Here is a 27,393-nt window from a genome sequence, read left to right as displayed (position 1 = left end):
GAGCGGTGGGAAGATGGGAAGCAAGGCTGATTCTCACGGCATGCAGGAGGAGCAGCCCTGATGAGAGAGGCTGCCTTTGTACGGGGAGCGGCGGCCGGCTGCCCCTCGCACGGGGCGGCGGGGCCGGCAGGGCCGCCCGGTGCGCTCCCGCAGCGGCACGTCCCCCTCCCGCTGGAGGAGGGCGCGCACGGAGAGAGGGCTGCGCATGCGCGGCGGGCCCTCGCGAAGCTTGTCGCAGCCGCGCTCGTTGTCCCGCCGGCGGCGCTTCCTTTGTGACAGGCGGGCCGAGCCGGGCCCCGCCCCCCGCGCGGTGTCGGGCGCAGACGGAGGGAAGGCGCCATTTTGGGCTGCTGCGGGAGACGGTTTGGGAGGCTCTGGTGGGAGGGAGGTGGCAGCGATACCGGTAGCGCTAATAATAACAGTAACAATAATAGTACTAGCGGCCGTGGGTGCAGTTGCTGCTCGGGACTAGTGTCCCCGTTCGCCCAGCCCCGTGGCCAGGACCTTGCCGACATGAGCGACGTGGAGGAGAACAACTTCGAGGGGAGGGTGAGTGGCCGTCCCTACCCGGGCCGTGCTGAGAGGGGGTGACCTGGTCTGGGGAAGGTGGGTGGGGGCGCTCTTCTTCCTCCGGCCCGGCGGCGGGGAGGCAACGCAGCTTGTCTCTAAAATGGCTTCTTCAGGCGCCCGACTCTTGACTGGGCCGTGGGCGACTCACGTCCCTCTCTTCTCCCTGTCTCCCTCCTCTTTTTTGCCGACCCGGCGCTGAGGAACAGGCCCAGCGCGGACCTGAGCTCCGCTGTCTTCACGCTCACACGCTTCCTTCTCCCATCACGTCTCTCCGTCCCCATCCCCCTCCGTCGGGGTGCGGGCCCTGAGCTCTGGTGCTGCGGGTTCGCCTCCACCCTGCTACCGCAGGTTTTTCCGTTAAGAACAGGGCTTAGAGCGGTGCTGTAGCCCGGTGTTTCTCTCCGCTTCACTCTTTATTTTCTTTCCTTCCCGTGATCCCGAGCCATGCTGTTGCCCCGGCCCTCTGTTGTCTGCTGGGTCTAGACTTCGGGTCCTTGCCCTTCCCTGTCCCCCGTCTGCCTGCGGGCAGTACCGGTCTCCCGGTCGTGGCTGGGAGAGCGCCGTCCCGCGCAGTGTAGCCGAGGCCCCCGCCCGCGTAAAAGAGGAGGGACTGGGTCCTTTTGTGAGAGGTGCGCTGCCTCTCCTGGCTGCTGGCCCGCAAACAGGATCTTCGGGCCAGGCTTCCTGGAGCCGTCGGGGAGGTATGGCCTTCGTTGTTAAACCGTTGAAACTCATTGATCACGCAGCTGAAGGCTTTCTCTCAACAAGCTGCTGTGGTTTTGTAACCTTGTTAGACTTGTTTCTTCTTTCTTTCCTCTGATTGCTGCGGTTTTTCACGTACACGTATGACTGGTCCCTTCCATTTTCAATGTTTCTTTTTTTTATTAGTGATGATCAGGGCAAGCAGGAATTAGAAGCTGCTTGAAGCAGGAATGAAATGTGTGCTTTGTCCTCCATCACTATTTATGCTTTTTAATTTTGCAGAGAATTTTTTTTGGTTCATTCTTTAAGAAATGCTTTAGAGGAACACCTGAGCATCCTTTTGGTGACTTTCTCTGATGAACCAGTGACAGCAGCTTTGCAGTTATATAGGATTACAGCCTGGGTAAACAAGAAGTGAAATTTTGGAAGAGCAGTGTCACATTCCAATAATTATTTTTACACGAATATTGTAACCCTTTTGTAGTGTTGGTAAAAAAACCTAAACATTCTCTAGGCTGAGAGTGCTGTACCTGCCTGTGCAGTGACTGCTGCTGGTTCCTCAGGTGAGGTAAACAAACTCTGTTCTTGTGTTGATTGCTTGGACAAAGATGGCTATATAGCTAAGCTCTTTTTAGCTAAATAAACTAATCTCTGAAGGGAAAACCAACTGAATCTGAGAAAGTTGAGCAACAAGTATGCTTTGCTGTTAGTTTTTTAAAATTTTTACTTCAATCTCCTATTTTACAGTAAGGTTAAATTTTTAAAAATTATTTTCTTGTCTGTATTCCCACTGTGGTTTACTGTTAGGAAATATTTATGTTGGGTTCGTCCACAGAATGTTTGTATTAGGTTCCTTGATGGAGCTGTTGTTCGTGTTACAAAGCTGATATAGCTGTGTGGTTTGAGTATTTCTGCACGCCGCCTTTTGCCAAATGAAGTCAAATAATGTTTTCAGAGTATGTGAAGTCTGAAAAATCCTATGTAGCAGTTTCTGTGACTGCTACTTCTTAGTTGACTTGTTCTTTTTTTTGTGGTGGAAAATTTTACCTGTTGGAAAGAGCTGCTGACTGTGTTGAGTCTTCATTTGGAAACTTTTATTCTTTTCTCTCCCTAACACTGGAATTTCTCAATCAATCTGGCATGTGGCAGTGTCTTGTCTGCTGGTATTTTTCTATAACTGAACATAATGGCAGGTACTTGATTAATTTATAGTTTTGGGTTTTTCTTCATACTAATGAAGAACACTTGTTAGCAGTTCTTTTTTTCTTCATACTAATGAAGAACACTTGTAAGCAGTTCTTTTTTTCTTCAGTAATACTTTTTTGTTGTTGATGCTACTAAAATACATGAAATAAATAATATTTCAGGCTGTAACACTTTAATTTTCACTGAAAGTGCTCACGGGCATAAAATTAAGCATGTGTAACTTTGGGGCTTTAGTGTTTAGTCTGCTATTCCCAGTTGGATAGAACTCTATCTATTATGCACTGAATGTCCTGGTGCTTCAGTTTGCTATATGCAGACACATGGAACTGAGAGAGTATGGCATAAATTTTCAATGGGAGAAAGAACTGCAGAAACTGGAAAAAAGTTTGTAAAGAACCTGCTTTCCTGGAAATTGCCACAAATAAGAATTCTGAGTACCCTTTCAGTCCTTTCCCCTGTCCCCTTCAGTTTAAATACTAAATGATGTGAAGTGCTTTAAAAAAAACTAAGTGTCAAAGGACTAAGGGAGTTTAAGTTTAGTTTGAGTCCTTTTATATTATATCCATGCAGATGCATATTGTCCCAAAAGCACTTCAATGAAAGTTCTTTCAAGTAGTGACAAAAGTCTGATACCAAGGTGAAGATGTATGAAGTTTTGTCTTAAAGATAGTAATTAGGAAGTGTTTTACTGTTTTGCTACTTACTTTGTGAAGAAAAAATGTTCATATATAAATAATAATTCAGGGTTTTTTTTATTTTCCCACAATATGATAAAGAATTTTAGTTTAAAAAAAAATTCTTATTTTTAGCAGCATTAAGATACTGTCCATGTATATGCTTTGCCTCTAATTTATTATTTTAAAATCATAGTGTTAATTAATCTGAACAGGACATTTAGAATAATCATGGAAATAACTTTCCAATGAGATTGCATAGTTTGCACTATTTAAAAGCTTGCATTTGTAAAGTGTTGGGTAAAATCATTGTAGACATTGTAGAGTTGTTGGGGTTTTTTTATTCTTAAGCTCACTCATTTCTTTATTGACTTTTTTTTAAAGCAAATGTTAATCAAATATGCTCAGACTAATTAACATCTGCTCTGTTTTTGTGTCATTTTGTTTCAACTTAAGCAAGTTCTGTATTAAGAATGGGCTGGTTGAACAGAAGAAATCCCCCCTCAAGCAAGCATGGTGATTTAATGGCAAGAAGAATTAGAAATATAGTGGATGTGCTAGAGCTAAGTTTAATGGACATTAAGAAGAAAAAAAGATTTAAAGTCACGCTGCTTATCCAGTGACTTGAATTTTTGAGAAGTCATAGGATTTTATCACCATTGAATGTTCTTTGTGAGCAGGTTAGACAAATGAAACTTTTTTATCTTCTATCGCTGTCAGATGACAGGCAACTCTTATTTCCTTTCATATTTGTCATTATTTTTAATAGCACGTTGTTCATTTGGCGCCCATTCTGTGATGCAACTTTATTAAAATGTTCCCTAGAGTAGTGAACAAGTTGGAGTCTGAACAAACCTGCACTTCAGAAGCTCCACTTGAAACTTTGATGAATTTTTTTTTTTGAGCTTCTGATAATGTTTGAGTTCCATAATCATAAAAGTTCAGTAGTTTTCTACCAATACTAGTGTGCTGTTTGTCTAAATAGATGAAACTTTTTATCAGGACAAAGACAGACTTCATTCTAGAATTCCACATTGGTTGTCTTCCTTCATTCTAGTGAGATGCCTCTTCCTGCTCTGTGCAGAATCTCACGGTGATCTCAGTCTAATAAAGCACTTGAAGAAATACATGATTTTGCATGTGAGCCATCTTGTTGAAGGAAGTATACGTCTTGTTGAAGGAAGTATACATAGTTAATATGTATGCAAGCAGCTTTTGGATTAGCTTAACTGTGAATGTATCTTGTATTTGCTTCATGAAGTTTGTGTGCAAAGTACTTAATTTCCTATGTGTTCTAATGTTAGTTACCTAAATCTGATCAACTCTGAGATTGTTTCTTTGGCAAAAAAATAATGGGGGGGAACTCTGTTTAGCTATTGTATTCAACCTCTCCCGTAGTGGCAGTCCGCCTTCTCTGTGGAAAGGAAGGTGTATTGCTTTCCATACGTTTTGAAATAGAGGCATGACGGTCTGCTTATGCTCAGGAGCTCTGCATTCTGCTGTGATCACCCTGTGGTTTCTAATGACCAGTGTGGGAAAGGAGGCTTTGTCTGGAAGTCAGGTTTTTTCTTTTTTTTAATCAAGCTCCATAAATTCTAGATTGTTCTGGACCGTGTCAGCTGGGAAGACTGCTCTTTTTGAAAACAAATTCCGTTTACTATCTTCCCTATGTGATAAAGGAGTGATTAAAGAAGCCTCCCTGAAGAGGCATATTTTTCAAGCCTCAGTGAGAAGATTAACTTGTAATTTCAAAGTTTATTGCTGAAGCTTCCTCTTCCTTTTTTTTTTCTTTTAATCAGAGCAGTATCATTGAGAAATGCATAAAGTTTGCTGATGTTGGTAACTTTTAAAATATATGTGTTGTCGAGATAGCACAAGTTATGAGTTGCTTTTTATACAGAAGCTTATTATGTATACTATTGAAATATTTATAGAAGAACAGCTAATTAAGGGATCAGTTTTATTTTTGGTATAGCATGACAGTACATAGTATGAAGCAAAAATTATTTAACTTCTCTTGTGAGTTTCAGGGAACCTTGGTAGATTCCTGTCAAAACAGTGGTTAAAATGTAATCTTGTCCTTTCTCATAAATGAGTTGTCACTAAATTGACAGTTTTATCCAGTGAATGTAGGTTGCTGTTAAATTTATTTCTTTTTTGACTGCTTATATTTTTCTGTCCCCTTATAAAGTTGGACTTCATTTATTTTTTGAGTTTGGGCAGGAGTTTTTAGCAGGATTTTTGTAAAGTCTGAACTATCATTTTGCTGGCTTAATGGTATTGCTAGACTATTTGTTGTCCTGTCCTTTTTTCACCCCATGTGTATTTCTGAACAAGGTCAAATGAATTTCAACTGAAATTTCTGTGTGATTTAATGATTTTTTTTTTTCCTTCCCATTTCACTTCCCATGCTTTGATATAGAAAGCCTAATTTAAGCTTATTCAGTGCTTTTTATTTAGCATCTCACTTTATATTTTGATAGACTTTCTGTCATGTGAGGTGAGGTAAGGCAGGATAGAAGTTCAGGACAGAAGAGTGGAGTAAAAGAAAGAACAATTTTGTCATCTTTTTCTTTCTTATGCTCTTTATCATACCTTCTCATGATAGGTGAAAAACTGAAAGACTACTTCTTAAAGACTTATTGCAATTCTAATTTGCATATAAGTGTTTCAAATGCTTTTAAAATAGTAATTATATTGGAAAGTAGCATTTCTTTTGAAGGATGTGAGGAAGGTAAATGGTAGATGTAACTTGCATCAATTATATGGTTTAAACAGTTGAACCAATATAGATGAAATGCATTGGCATGACTGATGTCTTGCTCAGCTGGCTCATCTAAAGTTGTTGATAGTTGTTCAATGACTGGGTTTATGTGATCATGAGATAATGGCGGTGGGGGGTGGAGATATGCTTTCCATACCACTTTGTTTTGTGTTGTTCTTTCTGGGAAGAGAGAGGGTAGAAAGGATGAAAAACACTCTTCAGTGCTTTCTTTAAACGCTTCTAGCTGTGCATCTTTGTATCCAGAGAATCAGTAACTGAAGCTGCAGTCTTTAGATTTTGTGTTTACCTACAATAATTTCTTTGGCTCCAAGTTCCACTTCTTGGTGAATCATTAATCCCATTTCCTGGTATGTATTTGAGGAAGCCACCGCATCTTATTCTGAGGAAGCAAGCTTTTTTTCATTATTACTATTTTAGATGGCTTTTTTGGTGTGGTTTTTGTTTGGGGGTTTTCTTTTTGTTTTGTTTTTAGTTTTGCCCTGGGAAAAGTGTCAACTGACAGATGTAGCATTTGTTTTGAAAGGGAAGTCTAATCTGAATAATATTATGAAGTTAGCTGACTATCTCTTCCTACAGGCTGTAGTGACAGCAAATCTAGATAGTTTGACATAGTCACAGTGAGTATCTGCCTACAAATTTGTAAGGGTGAAAATAGTGACTGGACAATTACATAATAAAGCCAAAGGCATTAAAGTACATACTGTTTTGTAAGATAGTTGTGGGATGAGAAGCTGAGTTTAAGAAATACAGTCTTATCTGTGGCCCTTAAATGACTAAGGATCTTTAGAACAGAAAGATAAGAAAATGTTGACGATCCAGAGAGAAATTTTAGTCTTTTCTCTCTTAAGCAGTATTTAAATTAATTTCCATGATAACAATGGAGCTAATATCAGAATGTATAGATTGCTTAAAGACTAGTACAGAATTGAGAGATGTTAATGCTTTGGATAACAGAGGTGTCTATTTTCTCTCATTAACATTCTTTCTTAGTATGTAATCTTTATTTAATTTTCTTGTTCATATTGCAGAATGGATATAAATTGTTTATGCAGAACAATTGGGTCGGTCTGTGATGTAGAGTAAGATATAGCTTGCTAATTATTTCCTTATACTAGGAAGTAGAGGAGGAAAATTCTTTAAAAACTCCCTTTCTGACTCCTTGAAACTCTGAATCTCTTAATCCCTGCCTGTAGTCTTGTTGATGCAAATCTTATTAGTTACTTTTTCAGTGTCATCCTTAAGTCCTTAAATTCTTGCAGATTATTGTGATTCCCTTAGTCTCTCCTTTTGAAGCACTGTAGGAGATATAACTAGGTGATCTATGTTGCATCAGAAGATGAGATGTAATTGCCTGCCAATGACAGACACAGTATGCAGCTGCTAACAGGTAATCTCTCTTTAGCTGCAGTTTACATCTACAGTTACTTTGAGGAAGTTTGAAATGTGTAAGAACTTATGCTGTCACCTCTGTCACTCTAATTTTGAAGTTGTATGTTTGTGAGTGCAGCCCCTAAAGGGCTTAAACAGATAGTTCCAAAAGGACTTGACCTACATGAAATGATGTAACGTTTGCTTTTGGCAACTTAATACAGAATCGTTGTCATAACTGATACTATTAGAAACTCTTGTGTGCAGTGTCATAAGATGCTTCAGTTGAATAGATCCAGAGACACTAAAGCTAACTTTTACATTGTATGGGAGTGATTGGATCCTTGGTATTTTTGGGACCTCCCAACTCTTCTAGATTGTGCACTATCTGGTTTTTATGTTTGGGGTTTGGTTTTGGGGTTTTTTTGTTTTGTTCAAGTTTCCAAAGTTCTTGTTGTTCAAGAATTGATCTTTCAAATGTAACAGGTATGGACAACACAGTATCCTCATGAGGAGTGACTGAGGAGAGTGAATTTGTCTTTTTATTGAAGGACATTTTCTAAATCTGAATGATGTCACATTAAATGTACTTCTGTATTGCTGATCACTTTTACTAGGGAGGGAAGTGGAAATATTTCCCGGAGAAATTGGTAGGGGATGAAGTGTAAGGGGAAGAATTAAGGAGGCTATCAAACAATGAAGAGTACAAAAATAGAGGCGAGGTGATTAAAAAGCACGTTAGTGGTTCTAAAAAAAAAATAATATGCATCTTTTAATAGTGAACAGTGGATTTCAAATGTAAAAATAAAAACACCAAATAAAATTTGGTAATATTTAAGTGCACATACATCCTTTCATTTCAGTGAAAGTCATCTAGCTAGATCAGCAGATATCCAGCTTAATAAGGGTAACCTGTAATGCAGACCTGATTATATGGTCCACGTGTCACAGCCAAGCTTCAAATTTGGCCTTCATTGATAAGTTTGGCAGGCCTATTATCCCAGTAGGTGACATTCTCCATGTGTCCCTTGTCCTTTTTATTGAGGTAAAGGGGAAAAGTAGTGTAGCTGTAGTACTTGCTAGTAAGGAGTCTCTCAGGTTCCATTTCTGGCAGATTTATGGTCTTGAAATGTGAGGATAGATAGCATCCTTTGAAAAGAACTTCATCCCGAAGTACTGAAGAATTTAACTGCAAAAGAAAATGCAAATCTGGACATAGGCAGAGTAAGAAATAAATTGATAAAAACATTGTGAGGACAGGCAGGAGGAGAAATGATGCAGATAAACATGAAGTGTAACACTTATGGGAGGGGAACTTGCTATGCATTTTTTTCATTAAGAATTTTGCACATTTTTTGTGAAGTTAGAGATGTATATAGCATATTAGTCTGTAGGGTTTTTTATAGCTGAGCTCCGTAGAAATGCTGTACACTATGAAATGTGAGGAAATCCTAACCTGCTCTTTGTTTGCTTGTTTTCCTAGTTTTTCTCTTGTGTGCATTACCATGCAAGAAAAAAACCCTACTGTCTTTACTTTTATTGGATTGCTTTGAACTGTACTGTTACACGTCTTGTTTTATATGGATTAAGTTGTATGCAAGGAAAACAGGATAACAATGAGGAAGAAAAAGTAGGAAGAAAAATAATTTATGTTGCATATAACTTTGTGCATGTATTATACAAGTAAGTATGTGCATAGATAGGTTTTGACTGGAAATCTTTGGCCATTCTGTTGAACTGAGAGTCTCTTAGTAATAATGTGTAGGAGTAGAATTTGGGATATTTGATACTGAGAAGTACATAGTTACTATTTTAGGGGGGAAATCACAGTTACTGGTATCAATACTTTAATATATTTGTGCTAATTAGTTTTTAGTGTATCTATGTATCTTACAAAAAATCTGAAAGGGGAGGAGGGTAGCTTTGAAAATACAGTAAAACACTGAGAACTCAATAAGCTTATTGTTAGAACATAGACACTTATACAGTTTTAAAGATATTTAAAAAAAAAAAAGTTGTTTTATAAAATAGTTTCTTGCACTTTACCTGCTGGCTTTTCAATTTGGTAGATAACATCTAAACTCCAGCAGAGTTTTATAATCCCCACGTGCTTAAATATACTAAATGTTCTTTTTCCATTAAGGTTAATGTTCGTGAAGAAATTGAAGAGTTTTTTCCAAGAATGTGGAAGATAAATCAAGATAAAAGAAGGCTAATGAAAAGTATTAAAGATCAGAAAATTAAAATTGAATGGGGGAAAAAATTGAACAGAAGATTGGTCAGATAGAAGCACTTGAATATTTTTTTAAGGCTATAATGAATTGTTTGAATTGGGGAAGAATACACGAAGTATGAAAAATGAAAAACTCAATGAAGAATGAAGAAAAGTAGAAAGCAAGAGTGAAGTAGAATTAAAAGAATCTGGAAGAATGAATGGGTCCTAGGTTAAGTAAATGTATGGTTTATGTTCCAGTGTCTGTATGATGAAGTTGTAGATGAATTTGCATGATTACTTAGTTAATAGAGAATTGGTGATCTGGTTGAAGCAGGGACCTATTTGAGGAAAGCATACAATATTAACAGTGGGATAGCAAAATGAAATTTGTTTTGGAGGGTATTGCCTAACCATTTGTTTTTCAGGAGCAATCAATATAATAGAATTACTGTACTTTAAATGTTAGGAGTTAGGCATTTATACAACCAATACCATTTTTAATACTGTCTTTTTTGTTAGGAGTCTCGCTCCCAGTCAAAATCTCCAGCTGGGAGTCCTGCTCGTGTAAAATCGGAGAGCAGGTCGGGATCTCGCAGTCCATCGAGGGCTTCCAAACATTCTGAATCGCACTCTAGGTCAAGATCAAAATCAAGGTATGTCCAGGAAATTGTTAATGTTATTTCAGTGTTACTGCTTTATGCCTGTTTCGGTACATTGATGAGATTTCTTTTCCCCTTGTTGTAAATATTACAAACCTTCTGGGGTGTATTAACAGGGCTATGTTAATTTGCATGTTAGTGGTTATATAGATGGACAAAGTTGGAGAAAGGTTCCATGAGTAATAAAGCATGGGTATGAATACAGAAAGTAATAGAAGTAATGTAGAAATCACAACTAAAATTTGTAGGTTTATCTCTTCCAGAAGAGAGAGGAGGTATTGCATCTCAATTCTGTAAAAGCTCCTGCCTCCTTCCCCCAAAATCTTTTGTGGGGGAACTCTTATGGGGACCTCTCCTTTTAGGAAAAAAAGAAAAGTCAAGTGAGAACTGCAGTAAAGGTAGTCTGGGTTAGATAAAAGGAGTAAGCTCTGTAACTGTTGGAAATGTTGGAAGACACTACTTGGGGAAGTTCTTGACATTCCTTTATTGGAGGCTTTAAAAACAAAATCCAAAAACTACAGCTTAAATTGGGTGTGGATAGCTTCTTGATTTATGGGAGCTTTAAGATTTAAATTCATTTTTCGATGCCGCACATGTCATTCTCTGTCCTTTTCTACTCCAGGTGTGTGTGTGTGCAGAGGCAAAGTTTTATAGTTCTCAGTTTTGAGAGAGCTTGCTCGGAACAGAGGAGGAATGTCTGTCCTTTTTTCCCTCTAAATATGTCATAAATATTACCTGGCTTATACTACCTGTCTTCTCTCTTCTCTTGTACCATCATACTGGTGAAAATGGGGAGAGCTACCGAATCCTTCTTTAATCAATGGAGAGAGAAACTTAGAAAACAGCATTTGTAGCTCTGGAGGAAGAAGAGGAATTGCATAGTATTAGGTTGTTCATCCTCCCTAGTTCTTAGGAGGTATCAGTATCCATCTTCCCTATTTATACAGTTTATACTAGGGCAGCCGAAAAAGAGTTACTGTGCTATGAATTCCCAAAGTTTGGCCTAATGTTATACCTTCTCTTCTTGCAATGTTTAGCCAGATAACTAACTACCTGTTGTTAGGATATAATGCCTGTATGAAACCATGCAACTTTGATGGAATGATGCCTGTTTAAAACTGAGTTTATCTTTGGTTAGATGTCTGCAAAGAAATGCTTGAGGAGTTAAGCAGAGCTGCTTTTGGTCTTGAATAATTTTCAAGCTTAGGTGAACATCATTTTTAGAAACTGCAGCACTGTAGTGCTGCTAGATCTTTCAATTTTTCAGCTGAGACAGTATTTTACAGTGTGGCATATCTGGTTTCTGTATCGTTGTGCAAGTGTTAGTTGCATGTGCAGCCAAGCTGATATAAGTATAAACTTTGAACTTCCCGAAAACTGTCGTGAATATAATCCTCGTTGTATGCCAGAAGCACTCTCACAAAGTTAAAAATGATGCTACCGAACAGGTTGTTAGAGACCTGCGCAATCTTTAAATGTGCAAAGTAGAAGAAACATAACTGTTTTAATTGTAGAGAGCATTTAAAAAAAAGATTTTTCTCTAGGAAATGTAAGGCTTACAATTCAATACATTATGTGTACATGACCTAACTAAAAGCTTTCTCTTTGTTGAAGATCCAGGTCCAGAAGGCATTCGCACAGACGTTACACTCGTTCCAGATCGCATTCCCATTCTCATTCCCATAGGAGACGTTCTCGAAGCAGATCGTACACACCAGAATACCGTCGTCGAAGGAGCCGTAGTCATTCTCCAATGTCCAACAGGAGAAGGCACACTGGCAGCAGAGTATGTCATGTTCATCAAGGCTGAGTACCAACAAAACAATTGCTGCTTACATCAGTGTAGTCCAGGTTACCTGCAGGCTGAATTAGACCTGCTGTTTTGTCACTGGAGGATATGGGAATTGGGGGCAGCAGGGAACAATCTCTATTCTTACAACTGGGCACTTACTTCTTGGGCCTGCAACTGGCAGGGCAGTTGTAGAAATTCATTGAAAACCATGCCATTGTAAGTCAGTATGTGGAGATAGGGTGACATCTGCTTCCATCTGCTCTAGCAGTTGAACGCTTCTGATTCTCTTTTTGTTACAGTTCCAAGTATATGTACCCTTTACAAAAACAAGACCTTTTCTGTGCATGCTTGCAACCTTACAGTATTGATAAGATTCACTAGAGGAGCCAAAGAAGAAAATTCTCAAGTGTTTATTTGCTTATAACATACATCATATTATGTTGAAGGTTGCTTGTGATTTTCTACCTCTGAGTGATTAATTTGGTTTAACTTGATGAAATAAACCCATGTGTTATTAGCTAATGTGTAAAACTTAATAGACTAGTAAAATTCACAGTTATGAAAAGGATCAGTAAGCCTCTCGAAACGTAAATGAGAATTGTCTCTCTATGGACAGGAGGAAGTATAGGTACACCAAACAAGTTCTAAGACACTAACTTTATGTCGTTCTGAGAGACTTCTCCCAATGGCCTTCTTTATAATCTGTTTCAGTGCCTTAGCTTCGTGTTCCACATCACTTCAGGCTGATCTAAATGAGTGCTGTTACACACAGATCTGCCTCTTCTTTGGTGAGGGCTGTGGTACTTTTGTGATTCTTTTAGTTTTAATCTGGTTTAGTTTCCCCGAATTTTTTACTAATCCTGTCAAAAAAGTATAGTTTTTTGGCAGGCTTACCTTGGTGAAGCAGCTCACCAGGACCAGGAAATACCAGTGGGAGTAGAGGGAGAAGACAAGAGTGTGTGGAAAAGGGAAAGACTACCGCAGTGCTAACGTACAGTGGCTTAAGCTGTTGTGAGGCAGTGCTCATAGTTAACGCTTTTTGTGGATTGTTGCCACTGCGTAATCATGGTGTAGTAAATATGAATCTAACATCTTGAAAAATTGGCAGGAATAACTGAACTTCAAAACGGTTAGCAGATTTCCTGGTGAAAGATGAATTAATCCACTTTACTACTTCAGGAAACACTAGAATATTTTGCTCTGTGAAGAAGTCTTTTTGCCTTGGAAACGACTCTGTGAAACATGAAACTTGTTTTCACAGTGAATTTCACATTAATTCTAAGGAGTAGTTCTAGTAGTGTCAAAACGAAACTCAAATCAATCAGATTTGAATCCCCTAAATAGCAAGGTCCTGAAGACACCAGGAAAATTGGTAGCAATTTTGCCACTTCTGATCTTGTAGAGAGAGCTTGCATACTGTATTGATGGGAGGCAGTCCAAAAACCTAATATAAAAGCTGTCTTTTAGTCCTCCACAGGCAGTTTAGTCCTTCCAGCGGTGACCTAACTGTCACTTGTCGCTTAGGGTGCGCAGACTGATTCTCAGTACTTCTCTTGCCTCAGAAAAGGTAATAGTGTTTAAGTGTAAGGGGGATGTAAAAAAACGACAATACTGATATGTACTGTGTGGAGGGACTTGTCCAACCGATGATTTAAGACTGAGAGATTTCATTAGACTCGCAAGAGTTTCAGTAATAAAAGGAGTATAGCTGTTAATGCCACTGAATTATCAGATAGATTGAAATATGGAGTAAAAAAGAAACCTAAAGCTGTATAATTAAAACTTTCAAATGAGAAACTGCCAGGTTTTGTTGTGCTCTTCAACTATAATAAGGAATTGTAAAAGATTCATGTCTTAAAACAGAAGTTTGAACTTTGTCAAACGGCAAGAAAGAAACTTCAATTATATTAGTAGTTTGGGCATCTTATTTTCCACAATGGATTCCTGAACAAAAGCTCTGAAAAGAACACGACAGAAGATCTAAACCTGTTTGTTCTTTGAATCAGGCTGAAAGGCAAGCTCTGAGGCATAAATTACTGTGCATCAGTGGCTTTGAAAATCTGAAACTGAAACACAAATTTCGACTGTCAACTTCCAGGTCTTATTTTAGCAGAAACATTAAATCCCTATGCCTATTGCTGCTGTTTTAAAGTGCTACCTCTAGTATAACAGGTGCCAGAAGCTTAACTGAAAAAATGTCACTTTTGATGAAAATAATTCTTACAGTGGAATTGGCATTAGATGAAGTCTCTGGCATGTAGAGAAACTTTGAACCTAATAGAGAAATTGTACCTTGTACAAATGTACAATTTCGTATTTGACTTCCTTTAGTTGAAGTGAAATAATGTATTAAGTAGATCTGTATCCCACATCATGGTAAAGAATCAAGAGTCTTGCTCTAGAAAAACGCACATGCTTTTGGATTACAGTTTCACAGAACTGGCCTTCAAAACTTGTTACTATCCAGATGAAAGAAGCACGTGATTTTCATCCAGTTTACAAGTGGAAAGAGATAAGCTTTCAAACGTAAATACTGTCTTTCAGTGTAGTTGGATAGGAAATGTTGAAGGGGGAGGAATTTTTGCTGGAAGCTATATTATAGTTCAGCTGTCTGTGGTTTGGAGCTCAAATGCATTTAGTGTATGCAACAGGAGGCAGCGTGCACTCTTTTGTACCAGCGGTGACTGTGCAGAAAGGCTGAAGGTGGGAGTTCAGGCTGGCTTAGCACAGACTTGCATGTCATGTCTGCAGCTTGTTGGTGATTTGAGTGTGAAATACTAATAAAATAGGTTCCTGTTATGCTATAGCTTTTCTGTATTCAGAATGCTTAATTTTTATCAACTGAGTTTCTCACCAACATGAGAAGTTTGTCTTTTTTTCTAAAATAAAAATCATGAAAGTAGTTGCTTTTTGAAAATATCTTACAATAACTGTTGAAGTGTTAAGCTTTGTAATAAACTATGTTTAGTTTTCTTCAGATTAAAAAATTTTAAAAATTGATAAAATTTGATACGAGAATGTATAACTTGTTTTTTATAAACTTAATTGGAGTTGAACGTTTGTCTTACCAGGCTAATCCAGATCCTAATACGTGTCTTGGAGTGTTTGGTCTCAGTTTGTATACTACTGAGAGAGATTTGCGTGAAGTCTTTTCCCGTTATGGACCTTTGACTGGTGTCAATGTGGTTTATGACCAACGGACTGGACGATCAAGAGGATTTGCTTTCGTTTATTTTGAGAGAATTGATGATTCTAAAGAGGTAAAATCATGCTTTACTACTTTTAACAGGTGTGCTCTTTGTGCATTGTCTTCATGAATATCTCAGTAAAAAAACACAGCTGTTTTTGAGTGTGTATTCACTAGCATGTTCTCACAGTGAGATTACTTTAAAATATTTTGTTCAAACAACATGGCATTTTTAAACAGATGAAGCATTTTAGTTCAATGTTCAGATGCTTGAGTAGATTTTGAGCATAAGCTGTCGGTATTGAATCACTAACGAGCATTGTGCTTTGATTTTAGTCTGTTACTTCAAAATGAAAGTAAAACTTTAGACAGACATAGAAGCCTCCTAGTATTTTTTGAAATATTTTGAAAGTTAACATTTCAAAGTAGTTTTCTGTGTCAAAATTCTGAAGTTTCTATTTACTTTCCATTTTCTTCTCTAAAAGCGTGTAATTGTGCATTTGAAAAATAGTGGGGTTTGTCTTGATTTGTGCCTTGGTCAGTGACATTGCTAGTTATATGGATAGCTGTTCACAGCTGGACTGAGTTGTTGCTAGTATAATTGATCTGTAAGGAGAGAATCAAAGAATATGAACAGCAGCCGGTATTACAGTTCACTATGGTAAACAGTACTCTTTTTTTTTTGTTTAACCTGTGTAAGGATACTGTGAGCTTTACTATGAGCTTTACTATGTTTACTGACATTTGTAAATCAAATGGCTATTAAAAGACACATCCTTTTTTCAAAATGTTTTTTTGTCTTTAAGCCTTCACTGTGGGATTATTTCTCTCTTCTGAGCAAACTGAGTCACAGACTTCAAGCATCTTGTTTATGGATTGATAGTGTTGGGCAGATACTTCAGATTTGCTGTTGATTCTGTTTACATTTGATAAGTATATTCATAGTGCTTGGATATGACTTTTGTCACTTAGCATTGAAGGGAGGGAGGGTGACAGCTGTGGAACCTACTATCAGTAGCTGAAAAATGAAAACTCTAATGCTAGTTGATGATACTTTAATGAAAAAAATGTTTTGTGGATGACTTGGTTGAACTAGACTCAGTTCTGATCTTTGACTGATTTCTGGTACAATCCAACAGAGAATCCGCTTGTGGGAAGAGTAGGGTTTGTAGATGTATATATGTGTGGTTGTTGCAGGTTATAGGGGTAAGTAAAAGGACGCAAAACTTCCTTTATTGTCCCTTCTGTATTTTCCCACTATCGCTTGGACAGGTTGAGAGAGGAGTTAATGGGGTGGATAGCTGTATATCCATCTTTAGTGGCCTACTCTCTTCTAACTTTTAGCCTTGTATTTCTTTGCACTCTTGAGTTCAATGGGATTTTGAAAATGTGACTGTTTCATACAACATTTAACATCCAAAATACTTGCACAGTATTTCTTGTCACGTTCATGTGCCTGTCTTGTCTATTTTACAACTTCATATGACTTTAGAAGTAGGGTTTTCTCCTAGTTCCCATGGGCAATGGTCATGCATGACCCAATGCATTTCTTAAAATGTTCCATGTAAATAGCATGAACTAATTTGTTTAGTATAAAGCTGTTTCGGCAGATACCACAAAACTGGGGTGCAAAGAAAAAAAAAGGGATACTAATTGCAGTCAGAAATACAGAAATAAAAATGAGCACCTTAAGCAGGAACTGAAATAATTGGGAATGTAATGAAACCCTTTTTTTTTCTCCCCAACGGGCTAGTGCGTGAAGAGGGGGAAAGGGTGCAAAACCTCCTAACCCATGGAATTTATATAACTGAAATACTTTGGCAAAAAGAACATCAGAAAAACTTGTTTATTTGACTTATTCTTTGGGCCTTGAGGACAGATTTGAAGATGGCAATAAGTGGCAGCTAGCGTAGACAAAGGGGATATAGCTATAGGCGTGAAACTCTCTGACAGGCCCTGTAGGAGAGCACTGAAGAACATGAAGTAATTCTTCGTGTGGAAGATAGATCAAATCTGAAAAGTTGAGTATGCATAAAAGCAATGACACTTGAATTACTTTTATTCTGAATAAATACCTTTCGTCACAAAAACCAAAACAAACCACCCGAACAAAAACCCAGAACCTTCAACACCCTAAGCATCCAAATAAAAAGAATGTAAAACTCTAGATGAGATGTTGAACTAAATTCCAGCCCTTTTAAAGCAGTCATAGATGGATTAAGTATGTGTAGAACTCTACAGAAAAGTGAGGATTTCCCATGATTTTCACTATTGTCCTTCCAAGAGAGGTAACATGGGGAAGCCTCTGAGCTGACATGCTCTCAAACATTGTTAATATTGAAATTCGCCCCCATATGAATTGTGAGTAGTTATGTTTAAACTTTCATAACTTGGTTTAAGATAGGTCAGTATCAGTATTGTGTAGATTCTGTTGCAGCTGAAATCCCTCAGGATCTTTGTCATCATTGGTTGCCACTCTTACAAATTGGATCAGTTATTGAGCTGGTTAAAATGTTGCTATGTGTCAAGATTCTGAAACCAAGCCATGCAATGTTTCTAGTTCCACCTGGTGGTAAAGACATTTTGAATTGTCAACTAGTTTGATGTTGTGGAAATCCATAGACAATGTAAAATAGCATTTCTTAAAGGTGATACTTTGCAGTGTCCTAAAAATATCAAAGGGGCAGTAGGTAAAGTTTATTTTCACTTAAGCTGTTTTAGACTTTCAGAACTCCAGATTGGTTATGACACCATAGCAGCCTTGTCGTTAGCTGTTCGTGATCATCTTGGTTATAAAGAGGAGCAGAGATTTAACTTTTTATAACTACTAGGTAGAGCAGCTGTCAGAGCATTACAATAGCTTCAGTCATTCCACCTTAACAGGACTGGGAAAGAAATGTTGGATGAGTGTATCCATTCTAAAGGAGATTTCTTGTGCAATCTCTTCTACTCTCTCTGAAACTCTATTGAGATGGAGACAGAGGTTCTGTTGAGATGGTCTGACAGAAGGTTCCTTTTCCATCAAATGTCTTCTATTGCAATGGTCTAGTGTTTGCAAGATAACACGTGAGTAGATTCTTACGTTCTGATCCATATTGAAGATGCTCAAGGACACTGTCTTTAGTTCAAAGCATGACAGCAGACAATAAATGTTAAGGATTGATGGTTGGTTGTTCAGAAAACTTGAGGGTTTTGCTGTGCTAATGTTCTTTTCAGTGTGCTTGTTTAAAGCCTATTTGAAAAGCTTATGTTATTTTCTACCTTTTTCTAGAAGAAAGGGTGTTCTATCTTATGGGTGTAGTGGTTTTTGGTTTTTGTGAAGTTACATTGTTTTTATTTTAAAAAAACCCCAAACTTTTCTAAGTAGTATTTGGTATTGCTTTTTTGTCTTGTGTGTTGCAGTGTATTGTCTTATGTTGGTCACCCTTCTCCTAAGTCTTCAGAACCACATGTGCAACAATATGCAAAGGGGAAGATCTGTAAACATCTGTTGAAGACCTGTTTCTCAAGACTGGCATTCTTTCTTATATAGTTATCAGTATTGCAACGCTGGTACTGAGCCAGTGTTGTAATATTGCAGTTTTGCAATGTTTTTGCTAAATTATAGAGGATATCCATCTGCCCATCATACTAGGATTTTCTTCCTGTGTTTAGAGGAACACAAACTTCTATATACTAGAATGAGGGAAAAAAAAAAGTGCTGGCTGTTCTAGGGAGGTGATCCTTACTACACTTATCAGGGATTTCATATGCCACTATCAGCTTTTCAGTAACTCAGAATATGAAATATTAGTTGTTGTTTAAACTGGGGCTACTATGAATGTACTATGTAGCAAGAACTCATCTGAGAAGCATTAGCTACAGCAGCTGTTGGCAATACAGAATTTTGTGTTTTCTAATGCTAGTTATATGCTCTTTACAGTTTTGACCATCTTTCAGAACTGTTTTCTGAAGTAGTGTTCATTAGCAATCAAGACAAACTTTATACAGACAAACTGAACTATTAACATAACTGAGTTGCCAAAGACCAGACTGGAATAATAACAGGGTTTATCATTTTACTTTGCAAGACATTTAATCTGTGGTGCAAGCAGACCACCTTAGAAGCATTATTATTGACCAAAACTTTTCCCATAGTTTGTTGAAGAAATGCTTTAAGTATTGTTTGTGGTATCAAAAGGGACCCTTGATATACCAGAAAAGAACACAAGAAGGTCTCAAATGTTTGGAATTACAAGTTAACAGACTTCTGGGGACTCTGAAATACCATGAAATTGCTAATACTTGCAGAAACATATCCAGTTACTCATTCTGGTTCTCTAAACCCCTCTATTTCTTGACTGTGAAACTCTAAATTAAAGTATGCTTTAAAGAGCATTTAATCAATAGATGTTTAAGCTCAGAAAACTATATATTAAAAATTATCATTGACAGTATTCTAATAATATTTAAAAATCAAAACTTCAAACTAGAGAATATAAATTGACTCTCATTCAAAGGTGAAATGGACACTTGAATTACATTTGGTAGACTGCAGTAAGTGTAAAAAGCTGGGTTTCTTAATTTCTTTTTTCATCCCATCAGATTTTTTATTTTTTTCCAGAATGTCCTTTCAGATGTCCTCGTTAAATCCAGACCTGAACTAGTGATATCAGTATACTGGGGGGAGAAGAGCTAATATGTTATGTCTGTTCATCCTATGCTGTACCTGTGATACAGTGGAGATGATGTTTTTGTTGGTGACATTAAATACAATATGGGAAGGGCTTCAGGTAAAAAACAAATAAACAAGAAACCCCCAAAAACACAGAGAACAAAAAAAAGACAGTATCTTATATAGGTATTTTTAAATCATGAAAACACATTTTCAAATTTAGTCCCAACATAAATTGCTCATGTTTGAGTATTCAAGTGTATTCAGTCTGTATGTCACTTAACTTCGTAGTGGTGTCACATTATTGAAGTAATTCAAAGCAATTAGATGCAGTTGAAATGAAGGCTTGATGATCTTCTGTACAGTACAAATGGTATCTTGAACTCCATAGTAGACATGTAAAGTGACTGTGACATCAGCTCTGCCAAGTCGAAGTTCTCTCCCTCCCTTTTCCCCCCTTCTCCCCGCACCCTTCCCCCAGTGACCACAGTGCAGGTTGCAGAAGTTTCCCACATTGTTTCTTTGTCCAAGCTGCTCTTTCTGGCATTATCCAGACTGAAAACATTATTTAATTTTTCAGTGAATTCTCAATTGCTTAACTAATACCAGTCACCTATCTAAGTTTGTGCATACAATTAAAATTTCGGTGTTACCAAACTTGTTTTACTCTACCTAAATGCTAATACATGTAGAAAACACCACATACTGTAATAAATATCAAATGAAATTGAAATCTGCTGAATTTAAAGCTTGCTTTCTAACTGTTTTGAGCCCTGGACCATGGCTCTCTACTACTCCAGACAATACTGCTCATTTTGTTAAATTAATACCTTACAGATAATAATTTGAAGGAATTTTGTTATTATGGATAGACCGCTGTAGGTTTAAAACTGTAATCTAAGATTTAATTATTACCTGTGCCATTCCCAATCCTCATTCTCTGTTTTCTGACTGCAAACATATAGATGTGTATTCTGGCCTACAAAGTCAATTTTTCCTTAGAATTTGCAACCAAAACTAATAGTACATGTTTATAGGAATCCTGTTCACTTGCTTTCTTACTGTCATCTTGCAAAAGCCATGCAAGTCTTCTAACAACATTCAGATACTTGGAGGAAAACCCAGGTGTTGAAATAAAAATGGACTGTTGACAGTTAAAGGCTCCTAAGAGGGTATTGTGTGTCTTAAACCCCAATATCACGAGTCTGAAACCAGGTTTTCAAATAGGGCTTTTTGTCGTATTGTAGCAGTCATTAGCTAATAATGTCAATTTAAGTACTTTGTTTCAAAAACTTGAGATGTGCACATTAAGAACAATGTAGAGAATTTGAAAACATCTTTGGAAGGAATTTCCAGTTGCTAATGACTGGATGTGAGTGATACATACTATCAATTATTGTTGGATTCATAATGGCTTATTGTAGGTTTTGGCTTTACTGCATTTGGGGGATGCAGTCAGAACTGTAAAAGGCTTTGTTATGTCTGCATATCTATTAAAGACTTCAATTATTTTAAAATTTTTAGTTGGCAGTTATTGCTTACAGCTGTTGAAAGCTAAGAAAATAAAAGTTTTAATATTGGGTAGGTCATTAGACATTGTGACCAGGGTGTCTGAGTTTCATGGAGACTGGTAACTATGAACTAATCTTTATCCACTGAAATGTAACACATTTCTTGGTACTTCCAAAACAAACAATCAAGTCTCAAAATTAACTCTTCGACTGTCTTGCTGGTATGTTGCTCTTCTCTGTACTGCTCCCTATGTCAAAGAACTCTTCCTCTTAAAGAGGTGTTTGTTCTTTTAACTAAATGAGACATGTGTGTCAGATTGTCTGGTTTTGAGGTGGCTTCTTGTCAGCTAAGCTTATTACTCTGCAAGTTGTTGATTGGACATAAAAATACCATGAAGCAGAAAATTCCTTACCTTTCAAGATAACTTGCATGTTGCTGCATTTCCAGAAGGAAGGCTTTACATCACAAAGCTAATTTTTCAGCCAGCTCTTTGCAGCCTTCGTTTTTAGGTTTGTGCGCACACATACGTTCTTAGGATGCGTGCACAGATTTTTTTTTTTAATTTAGATCATCCTTGTGGAACAGGACTTTCAAAAAAAAAAAGAAGTCTCAAGGCTAGGAAACTAAAGCTGACGGTCATGTTTTAGTCACAAAACACACTTTAGTGTATATTGAAAGACTAGAAATGCTCTTTGGCTCTGTCTTGCAGTTAGCTAAATGTAGTTGTTATATTTTTGTATGGGAACTGAACTCACTAGGTGGCGATATAGTACAGATATAAACAGCATTACTAAAATACAAACTAAGTGTAGTTAAATAGGTTAGTGGTAATTCAGTCACTTCCAGTTTGGGGACATCACAGTTAAATCATGTGGGTGTCAGGTTTTCTTTCCTCCTCTATAACTTGTATGTTAATTCAGTAAGATTCTTGTTAAAGAGCTGCAAAAAGTTACATTTCTGAATAGTTGTTTGTTTCATTATTAAAAAAAATAAATAAATAAAAAAATGCTCTGCTTAGAGGTACCTTCATGTTTTGAGGTTGTGTATTGTTCCTCACAGTTAAATAACAACAAAGTGGTTGTGTTCTTAAACTCGTGATTGTAACACTGTCTCTTCTCCACATGTGAAAATAGTGTATCTTGGGCTAAGTGCTATGCTTAGTGTCACAAACTACATGATGTGTATTAGTATTTGAGGTCTTAGAGCAGCTGATGAAAGGATTAAAAAAAAAAATTTGCTTTGCAAATTTTAATAGCTTTTAAGTCCAGCATTAACTGTTTGTTAAGTTCTTAAGGTTGTGGGTTTGGGGTTTTTTTAAGTTACTGTTGCATGAATATAACTCTTAAAAGTATGCCGTGCTTCTTTGAAAAACTATTTTCATGATTTTGAGTTTGTAAAAGGCCATTGTATTGATTGTCAAAGACTAGAGAAGCAGGGGCTAGAACACCCAGTGCGTGTGTGCACGGGCTGCGGGCGGGTCTGAAGGCACAGGCTTCTCAAGCGCAGACCCTTATGTGTATTGCTTTAGCGAGCTGCTATTGTGAGAGTGAGTGGGGAGGAAGGTTGTAATTAGGTATCCATGTAGGCTGAACCCGCCATTTTACTAAGCTCTGCTGGAGTAGGTCCTTGTAAGGGAGATGGCAGGAGGCTGGGAGAGCATGAAATGGCAGCCGACTAGCAGTAATCCGGCCATATGCACCCTACAGGAAGCCACTGTTTTGCACAGTTTTTGAATCCGCCCGTCCCCTCTGGGTCAGAGACAGCGGTAGGAAACATGCAGTTTTCAGAAAAAGCTGTTTTGCCTTTCAGTTTACCTTTCTGATGGGTAGAAGACAAAGTCTAGGGAAAGTGACTCTGTTAGTGGTTAGCACCGTGCTCTCTTAAGAAGGGATTGCGTGTCACATTACTCCGGCACCCCAGTGCAGTCCTGTAACACTGCCGGCAAACGGGCCAGGGGACAGAGATGAGCCATTCGCCACAGCGGGGCACTAGTAACCAGTCTAAATAAAACAAGCTCAGGGCTTGTTTTTTCTGATTGAAAATAATGTGTTTTGTACGTAGCCTTCCACAGTTACCAGTAGGTTGCAGGTTTCATGTCTCTGTTTCTTGTCTCTCCTGCAGGCAATGGAGCATGCAAACGGTATGGAGCTGGATGGCAGGAGGATTCGGGTGGATTACTCAATCACCAAGAGAGCACATACACCCACCCCAGGCATCTACATGGGCAGGCCAACACAGTAAGGAGTTCACTCACTTTCTGTAATGGAACTAAAATGGATTTAAACTGAATTTGAAATCCTACTGTAGTTTATTGTATCTTTATTTATAAAAAAAATACTGAAGGAGTTATTTTTAAAAAATACATATCCAGCATGGTCAGTTAATCTACCCTTAGCTTACTGAAATACTAAGGTGGCCATTTGCCTTTGATTTTAATGGGAATTAGGCTCAAATCCCTGGTGCGTTTTCTGGGGTTTTTTGAAGGTATTTTTCTTTAAATGCTTCATTGTGAGATTGTTTCATCGCATAGTCTTAAGTGTCTGATTTATAAGAACACTTAAAAAAAGCTTTTAAATAATTTAAATCAAGATGAAGAGTAGACGTCTAATCTTTTTGCTTTTTCCTTAACAGCAGTGGAGGAGGTGGTGGCGGTGGAGCAGGTCGTCGCCGTGATTCATACTATGATAGGGGGTATGACAGAGGATATGACAGATATGAAGAATATGACTACAGATACAGGTTCTTAATTTTTATTTTAATTCTGTAGGAACAGTGGATTTGTTGGAAAAACTGAAAAGTTAGGTGACAAAAAGTGTTACTTGGTTTGTAGTAAGATTCTGCATACATGCTTGCTGTGTGTTAGAGCCTCGTTACGTTAGGCTTTGTGGGATTAAAGGAATCACAGAATCACTAAGGTTGGAAAAGACCTGTAAGATCACTAAGTCCAACCACCAACCCAACACCACCGTGCCCATTAAACCATGTCCTGCAATGCCATGTCCACACGTTCCTTGAACACCTCCAGTGATGGTGACTCCACCGCTTCCCTGGGCAGCCTGTTCCAGCGCTTCACCACTCCCTCAGTAAAGAAATTTTTCCTAATATCCAGCCTAAGCTGCCCCTGGTGCAACTTGAGGCCGTTTCCTCTTGTCCTGTCGCTAGTCACTTGGGAGAAGAGACCAACCATAATCTTCAGTGTTTGTGTAATTCAGTTATACAGTAAACAGTTGGGCAAGGGGTTAATTTTGCTACCTGAATGAGGTGTAGAGCATGTGCCCTACAAATCTAGCAGACAGGTAGAAAGGGAACTCATTTTTTCCATGCTGTATATAGTACCAGGGACAGCTGATACACAGTGCTGTTTAAAAAGGGGTTATTTGTAGATGGGATTTTTAATGCTTGACATTTCATAACCATCTCACTGTTTTGAAAGTTATCTTGAATGAAAAAGAATTGTAGGTATCTGGAAAAGCACTTAATGTGTTTGCAAGGCTAGTGAGAGTTTATTAAATTCTTTGTATGGGAATATCTTACGTTTTAAACACATCAAATAGAGAAATATAAAACCATTTGTTAAATAACTGTAAGCCACAGCCAAATAAAGCTGACATCATTCATGCAGGCTAAGTCTTTCAGTGCTAAGGAAATGGTACTGTTTTGTAGAAATGATGTGAATAAGGCTTCTTTCATAATGGATGTTGTTGGGTTTCTTTTTTAATTTCCTTTAAAGGAGACGATCACCATCGCCTTATTATAGTCGATACCGATCACGATCAAGATCCCGTTCGTATAGTCCAAGTAAGTAAATACAAGTGAATAAATAGAATCCGGCTATCTTAAACCTTGTTGTTACTAGTATTAATCCATCAGTGGGAATGCTGAATGTGAAAGCAAAAAAGCTAGGCACTTTAAAGCTGAGATGATGTGTATACAGTTAGTTTATAGTAATTGTATCCTCTTTTTTTTTTTTTTTTTTTCCCCAGGGCGCTACTGAAGATCAGAAGAGTTACAGTTGAGGACATGATTTTTAAATACAGAGTTCAGATCTTAGCTTCCCTACTGCTTTCCCTCCCATCCACCCTTCCTTGTCCTCCATCCAGCCCTTTTACAAATCTTTGGTTCATTTAGAATATACATATTTTCAGTTGAAGTATTCCTGTTTTCCATCCCTCTTTATAGTAATACTCTTAAATATTGTAATTGTTGTAGTTTTTGTGTAGTAAAACATCTTAAGCAAAATGAAATAGAGAACCCAAAGTGCTGATACATTTTGGAAGTAATTCCTATTTTGTTTTTAAAACAATTGGACTCCTGACTAATCAGAAGAGAGCACTGATATTTTTAAAGCTTGCATGTCATATGTAATATACACACTCGGATACTTTAATATAAACCTGCATTTCCAAGTAACTCGTTAATCTTTCTGTTAAAATGTTTACCTATTACTTTGATAAACAAGTAAATGACTTTGAGCCTTTCCTGTAATGACAAATTTGCTTAGATAGTCATGAACCAGAGGTTTTTTGTTTGGTTTTTTTTTTGTCAAGTAGTTGCTTTGAGTGTAGACTATTTGAGCTAGAGCAAAATATGGTATTTGTCTGAGAAAATAGATCCTTGTACACTCAAAATTAAGGCTATGTTTTATAGATAAAGTTTCTGGATTGCTATGCAGTGGATAACATTTGAAGTTAAAACTGTAAAAGTCCTGGGGTTTTTATTGTACTTGGTTGAATATTTCCCCTTAATTGGTGCAGGAGAAAAAATATTTATTGAACATAGCAATTAGTTAAATAATTCGCTGTTCATTTAAAAAAGAAAAACAAAAACAACAAAGCCCACCAACTTTTTGGTATTGCAATAATGATTAAGCAAGTTTTGTTTCCAGTCCTTTTTGGAGTTTTGAAAGTATGGATGGAAAAACCTACAGCTACATGTAAACCTGTTTTTTTTTTTTTCCCCTCAATAAAAGTTAATTCCACTGAGATGTGGTTTCTTGTCTTTTGTTCTACATTTTGTGTCACCTTGGAATATAGGTTAAACAATTAGACTCAGTATTGCTGTATGGATAATAAAGTCAGCATTTATCTGTCTTCTCAGGAGCCTTGTCTTCCCTGAAAATCAGCATGTGGTTATATGGGGTGGCTAAGCAGAGTGGGTAGTCCAGCTTTCTGTTGTGCCATCATTGGCACATGCTGGAGTCGTGGTGAGATGGTTTAAGGAGAGAAACACTGTTGACTTTGTTTAGATTTCTGGCAAGTTTGGCCCTCTGAAATAACTCGCCATGTGGCTGGCTGAATATTGATGTTGGCACAGCAAAAGAAATAGGACTACAAAGCCCTCACAGCAAAAATCACTTCATCCTGATTGTCAGGGAATGCCACCAAAAGAGTTTGTCATAATTTTAAGAGCATAAACATATGAAATGTAATTTTATTAACTATTTCTGAATGTCAGTACCAGGAACTATAACAGGTAATTAAAAGAAACACTAACATACATCCAACTATTTTAAAAGCTTGATATAATAGACAAGGAGAAATTGCTGACAAAACAAGTTCCAACTTAATGGTTATTGCTCAATACTTTTTATCCATTATGTTTTATCCATAAATTGCCGTTGAAAACTCTTAGTAAAATGAAAGCAAAGATCTGAAACATTGAAGTTAAATAACCTAGCTCTGATGATTTTATTGGTATTTGTTGGTGACCCAGACAAATTAGGAAATGTTAAGAAAATTGTTCTCTGTAAACCAAAGTGCCAAAGTCTCAACATGGAGAACTGTTGGTATTTTTAATTTTGTTTTTGTTCTTTCAAAATTAAGGAGAGTAGTGTGCAGAAATAGTGAGGCAACTGGATGCAAAAGCATGGGAAGTAGCTGCAGGGCTGGTTGAGGGAGGCATTCAGGCTCAGGGAATGATGATAATAGGAAGCGAGAGAGAGAGGCGGCTACCTCTTGACGGGTTTTGGGTTTTGTGGCCTGTAATTGTCAAGGGTTGAGAAGTTGTATTAGTCAGCTAGGGAGCAGTTCAACAAATTTCTTGCCTGGAAGCTAAAGCCAGAAAGGAGTG

General features: G+C 37.7%; 1 protein-coding gene across 2 annotated transcripts; it reads left to right on the top strand.

The window, feature by feature from the left end:
- The first annotated feature begins 345 nt into the window (after positions 1 to 345).
- TRA2A (transformer 2 alpha homolog) lies at positions 346 to 26,306 on the top strand. 2 transcript variants are annotated; one of them, XM_059818279.1, is made up of 8 exons: positions 346 to 549; positions 10,040 to 10,173; positions 11,794 to 11,965; positions 15,043 to 15,231; positions 23,446 to 23,561; positions 23,959 to 24,063; positions 25,055 to 25,122; positions 25,308 to 26,306. In XM_059818279.1, the coding sequence occupies exons 1-8, from the start codon at positions 514 to 516 to the stop codon at positions 25,316 to 25,318; spliced, it is 831 nt and encodes a 276-aa protein (XP_059674262.1). In that variant the 5' UTR covers positions 346 to 513; the 3' UTR covers positions 25,319 to 26,306. The 2 variants fall into 2 exon arrangements, with proteins under 2 accessions (XP_059674262.1, XP_059674261.1); XM_059818278.1 differs by having other exon boundaries at positions 23,956 to 24,063.
- Positions 26,307 to 27,393: the final 1,087 nt, after the last annotated feature.

This window comes from Gavia stellata, chromosome 6, assembly GCF_030936135.1.
Source record: "Gavia stellata isolate bGavSte3 chromosome 6, bGavSte3.hap2, whole genome shotgun sequence".
NCBI lineage: Eukaryota > Metazoa > Chordata > Aves > Gaviiformes > Gaviidae > Gavia > Gavia stellata.
The sequence above is the reverse complement of the archived record's forward strand: the minus strand, read 5'-3'. Positions and strand labels throughout refer to the sequence as shown.